General features: G+C 45.4%; 1 protein-coding gene across 1 annotated transcript; it reads left to right on the top strand.

The window, feature by feature from the left end:
- Positions 1-334: 334 nt before the first annotated feature.
- SPMIP9 (sperm microtubule inner protein 9) lies at positions 335-4,100 on the top strand. The gene is made up of 3 exons (XM_069495347.1): positions 335-361; positions 1,082-1,174; positions 3,678-4,100. Exons 1-3 carry the CDS (start codon positions 335-337, stop codon positions 4,098-4,100), a joined length of 543 nt encoding a protein of 180 aa, XP_069351448.1.
- The last annotated feature ends 1,901 nt before the right edge of the window (positions 4,101-6,001 follow it).

Below are 6,001 nucleotides of genomic sequence, written 5' to 3'. Positions count from 1 at the left end.
TTTCCCCCAAAAGTGGTTGTTAAACATTTTCCAGTATATCACTTGCCCTGAGATCAGTTTTACCTGTTTGAGAGGTAAATCTGATCTTCCAAACGCCCTAATTCCTCCTGAGTCCTGCTCCAGCCCCCTTGTCCCACGGCCCTTGTCCACTAGCCTGTTCATCCCTGGTGTCACCACCAGCCGCTGGATGATGGAGTGATGTGCAGGGTGGGAGCCCAGGGAAGGTGGGAATGGGTTAGGGGGCTCGCTTGGCACAGCTGTGGGGATAGTGGCTATTTCCCCAGTCTGTGGCAGAGCAAGGCTAAGCAACTTGTCTGTGTCTAGGTCCTTTGCCATGTCAGGTGTGGTGTACCCCGGACAGGTGAGTGATGTGGGTTTCTGTGCCTTGTGGCCATCTCAGGGTGGGGTGGCCTCAGCAAGCAGCCATAGGGGAGGGCCGGGCTCTTTGGGACTCCTGGTCATCAGTCTGGAATGACATTTTTTTGCTTTTTGTTTTTGCAACAGAGTAGAAATAAGTGTTTATAATTTTCTGAGGTTTGGGTATTTATTAAGCATGCATTTATTAGGCACCCACAGTGTGCTGGGCACTATCCTGGGCACTGGGACCTCAGAGATGCCTAAGATAAGGTCTTGATGAATTGTGCTTTATTAAATCAATTACAACACACCTGGGCAAGTGCCATAGTAGAGGGATGTAAAATGTGCTATGAAAGCAGAGGAGAAAGGACTTGACTTTAGGGGGTGGAGAATAAAAGGGTGGTAAAGATGTTTTGGGGAAGTGACGTTATTCTGGGTCTTGGAGGATACACAGAGTTTGCTAGTCTGTGAGGAGGGCAACCGGTGTTTCCATCAGATAAGAGCAGGTGCCAGGCCTGTGCGAGTGGGAAGGAGCGAGGCTGGAGTACAGAGAGCAGGGAGGGGGTGGGATGGTAAAGGCAGTAGGAGCCAGATCAGTAAAGACCCTGAATTTCAGGCCCAAAAGTTGGGTTTTTGTCCAATTAATGAGAAGCCACTGAATGGCTTTAAAATGGAAGAATGATAAGGCAAGATCTCTTGCTTTGTATTCTCCTTTGTCTTTTAGGCCCCAGTGGATTTAGACATATACCAAAGCTCCTACATGATTGACTATAAACCCTACGGGAAGTACAAATACTCCAGGGTTACACCGCAAGAGGTAGGAAGGCAGGCAAGTCCTGTCATCTAATCAGTGGTCCACTGAAATCATCTTTGTTTCATCTTTATTGTGAGTGTGGACATTGGGCACTTATTTGGAACAATATCCAAAGCCAGGAGACCTGACTTGGAGGTCTTTTGAGTGTGTGTGTGCACGTGTGTGCATGCATGTATATATGCATATTTTTAATACATCAACTATGTCGTGCATACAAGAGATTGTAAATAATATACATTTACAGTTGAAATAAAACTGATAAAACACCAGTGTACCATTGTCAGCCAGCTGAAAGCATAGCACATTAACAGTGCCTTAGGGGCTCCTGTGCACCCCCCAAGCTTCCCTCTCCCCTCACCTCCAGAGTTAGCCAATATTCTGAGTTTGGGGTTAATCATTCCCCCAAATGTTAACATGTTTAATATATTTCTCTAAAAAGTCATTTCATCCCACACGAATGTATCCCTTTAAACAAATTGTTTAGTTTTATTTTCTTAAACTTTATTATGTATTGAATTTGTACTCCTCCATAACTTTCACTTTTTGCTAAGCATTATGGCGTATTATTCATTTCCTTCCATATTGTATGACATTGCATGAATATTCATCAATGCACTTGTCCCTTCTCCTATTGGTGGACATTTGGGTTACTTACTTTTTCCTACTCTTCCCCACTCCCAAATGCTGCAATGAAGATGAAACACATCCACATCCTAATGTGCAAGAATTCATCCATCCCTGGAGTGGAATTGCTTGTCACAGGGTCTTAGATAAAATCACTGTTTTCCAAAGTGGTAAGACCAAGTTACATTACCACCAGCAATAGATGGTCACTTCTGTTGCTCTGTAATCTTTTTTTTTTTTTTTTTTGAGACAGAGTCTCACTCTGTTGCCTGGGCTAAAGTGCCATGGTGTCAGCCTAGCTCACAGCAACCTCAAACTCCTAGGCTCAAGCAATCCTTCTACCTCAGCCTCCTGAGTAGCTGGGACTACAGGCATGTGCCACCATGCCGGGCTAACTTTATATATATATATATATATATATATATATATGTATGTGTGTGTGTGTATATATATATATATATATATATTTTAGTTATCCAGATAATTTCTTTCTATTTTTTAGTAGAGACGGGGTCTCGCTCTTGCTCAGACTGGTCTCAAACTCCTGACCTTGAGCGATCCTCCCGCCTTGGCCTCCCAGAGTGCTAGGATTACAGGCGTGAGCCACTGTGCCCTGCCAGATTTTTTTTTTTTTTTTTTTTTTTGAGACAGGGTCTCACTTTGTTGCCAGGGTTAGACTGCAGTGGTGTGATTACAGTTCACTGCAACTTCAAACTCCTGGACTCAAGCAATCCTCTTGCTTCAGCCTCTGGAGTAGCTGGGACTACTGGTGTGAGCCACCACACCTGGCTAATTTTTCTATTTTTTGTAGAGTTAGAGTCTCACTTTGTTGCCTAGGCTGGTCTCAAACTCCTTGCCTCAAGCGATTCTCCCACCTTGGCCTCCCAGCGCCCAACTGTTCATGTTTTTTGCCCCTTTTTCTAGTGGGTTGTTTGTCTTTTTCTTACTACTTTGTGGAGTTCTTTAAATATTCTGAGCATCTTCATTTGTCAGTTTTATATGTGGCAAAACTCTTCTTTGATTTGTGGTTTGTCTTTGCACTCTATCTTTCAGTGAGTATAAATTCTTATTTTTAGGCCAGGCATGGTGGCTCATGCCTGTAATCCCAGCACTTTGGGAGATCACCTGAGGCCAGGAGTTCAATCCAGACTGAGCAACATAGTGAGACCTTGTCTCTACAAAAAATATAAATATATTAGTTGGGCATGGTGACGTGTCCCTGTAGTCCCTACTATTCAGGAGGCTGAGGTGGGAGGATTGCTTGAGTCCAAGGGTTTAAGGCTTCAGTGAGCTGTGATCGTGCCACTGCCCTCCAGCCCAGGTGACAGAGCAGGACCCTGTTTCTAAAAGATAAATAAATAAATAAGTTCTTATTTTTAACATATTCAGATTTATCAGTCTTTTCCTTTATCATTTACTCTTTTCAAGTCCACGGAATCTTTTCCTATCCTGCAGTATTCCCACTAAAAATAATAAGAGCTGTGCAAGAAACATAGGGCAATTTCTAAGATACATCATTTAATGGAAGCAAAGTGCAGAAGGAAATACAACAATGTGCATCATTTGTGTACAAACCAGGGGAAGGAGATAGACACATACGTTTATATGTACATAAAATATTTCTAGAAAGATCCGAAAAACACTGATAACCATGGTTGCCCCTGGAGATGGGATTCCAGGGAGGAGGAGAGTGGGAAAGAGACTTTGCTATAAACCCTTTTGTATTATTTCAGTATTTCCCTCTGCTGTATATATTACCATTCAAAGACTAATTTAAAGTTTTAAAAAATAAAGTTGTGCTCTGTCTTGTGTGCTTCCAAAAAAAGCTACAGTGTCTGTCCCCTCTCTCAGCCCTGCACTCACGTGTGACTTGTTTCCACAGCAGGTGAAGCTCGAGGCTCAACTGCGGCAGAAAGAGTTTTATAGGCCCACCCCCAGCCCCAACCCTAAGCTAGCAGATGGCTACCCTGCCTTCAAAAGGATCCACATGACTGCCAAAGACCTGGGAGTCCCTGGCTTCTTCCCACCACAGGACCATGTGGCCACAGGGGAGGACGAGCGCAGGTTCACCAGCATCTGCCCTTTCACGTACCCGGCTTCCCACCACCTGTACGTGGCCCACGGCGATCCCAACCATGTCCACCAGAATGCTGACTTTCCGTGCCTCCTGGAGCCCGAGCGCCAACCTGCTGCAGAGGAGGGCAAAGGCTATCTTCTACTGCCTGGCTGCCCCTGTCTTCGTCACCATACAGTCAAGGTCCCCGTCTTGTACCGATGGGGACCCTTGATGCCATTTTACCAGTAGAAAGGATGAGAACACCTTCCAAGGGCTGTTCCAAGGGCATGTGGAAGTCCTATGCCCTGTGCTCTGCCCTTAGAGTGCAGAGAGGGGAACTGAAAATAAAACCAGAAAGCTGTTCCTTCAGCACTGGGACTGCTCGTTCTACCTTGCTCCGCTGCCTGCACTGGGACACGGCATCCTCACTGCAGAGGGAGGGAGGGAAAATCGCTATGTATGGAGAACTGAAATTTGTGTCATGTTTTACTAAAATTAAGAGTCCTGGCCAGGCGTGGTGGCTCACTCCTGTAATCCTAGCATGTTAGGAGGCAAAGGCAGGAGGATTGCTTGAGGCCAGGAGTTCGAGACCAGCCTGGGCAATACTATGACACACACCCTTCCCCCATCTCTACAAAAAAATACAAAAAATTAGCTAGGCATGGTGTCACGCACCTGTAGTCCCAGCTACTCGGGAGGCTGAGGCAGGAGAGTCACTTGAGCCCAGGAGCTTGAGGTTGCAATGAGCTATGATGACACCACTGCACTCTAGCCAGGGCAACATAGCGAGACCCTGTCCCCCCCCCCAAAAAAAAAATGGCCAGGCGAGGTGGCTCACACCTGTAATCCTAGCACTCTGGGAGGCCCAGGTGGGAGGATCACTTGAGCTCATGGGTTCAAAACCAGCCTGAGCAAGAGTGAGACCCCATCTCTACTAAAATTAAAAAAAAAAAAAAAAAAGGCTGACCTAGAGATTCACTAGGTCTGGAGTGAACTCCAGGAATCTGCACTTTTATCCAGTTCACTGGAGGCTGGGTCTCTGGTGCTCTGCAGAAGAGGACGCAGAGCTCCTGGAAGTTTCAGACAGACAGCAGTAAATCCTTGCTAGAGATAAGCTTATAACTGGGGGAGTGGAGGGGGGGAGTGGATCAGAGCATACACGTATTGAAATATCTTGTATTAGTCTGTTCTATGTTTCTATAGAAGAATACCTGAGACTGGGTAGTTTATAAAGAAAAGAGATTGATTTAGCTCATGGTTCTGCAGGCTGAGAAGTTCAAGGGCATGGCCCTGGATTCTGGAGAGGGCTTTCATGCTGCATCACAACATGGCAGAGACAATCCAAGGGCCAGCAGACTCGTGGGAAGAGAGGAAAAGCTAAGGGGCGTCCTGGCTTTATAACAACCCGCTCCTGCAGGCATTCCCATGAGAACGAATCCAGTCTCTCGAGAGCTAGAACTCACTGACTATGTCTGGAACAGCACCAAGCCATCCATGAAGGATCTGCCCCCATGACCCAAACACCTCCCTCTATGCCCCACCTCCCAATACTGCCACATTGGGGACCACATTTCAACGAGTTTTGGTGGGGTCAAACAAACCATATCCAAACCGTAGTAAACCTCAAGGACGTTTTGGCTGAGCAACATGCCAAAATGTGTCTATTAATTTCCAAACATTAAAAAAGATATATTTATATTCCACTTATATGAGGTGCCTGGAGTAGTCAAACTTACAGAGACAGAAAGTAGAATCCTGGTTGCCAGGGGCTGGGGGGAAGGAGGAATACGGAGTTAGTGTTTAACATACAGAGTTTCAGTTTGGGAGGCTGGAAAAGTTCTGGAGACGGATGGTGGTGATAGTTGCACAACAATGTGAATGTACTTAATGCCATAGAACTGTACACTTAAAAATGGTTAAAATGGTAAATTTTATGTTGTGTGTATATTTTACCACAATAAAAAATATATATACACATACACACATATTATAAAAAAGGAAAGTTTCTCTCCGTATGACATAAAACCTGGAAACTGTAAATTAAAGAATTAGGCCGGGCGCGGTGGCTCACGTCTGTAATCCTAGCACTCTGGGAGGCCGAGGCGGGAGGATCGCTCAAGGTCAGGAGTTCGAGACCAGACTGAGCAAGA

This window comes from Eulemur rufifrons, chromosome 19, assembly GCF_041146395.1.
Source record: "Eulemur rufifrons isolate Redbay chromosome 19, OSU_ERuf_1, whole genome shotgun sequence".
Lineage (NCBI taxonomy): Eukaryota > Metazoa > Chordata > Mammalia > Primates > Lemuridae > Eulemur > Eulemur rufifrons.
Note: the sequence above shows the minus strand (reverse complement) of the source record. Positions and strands in the feature narration are given on the sequence as shown.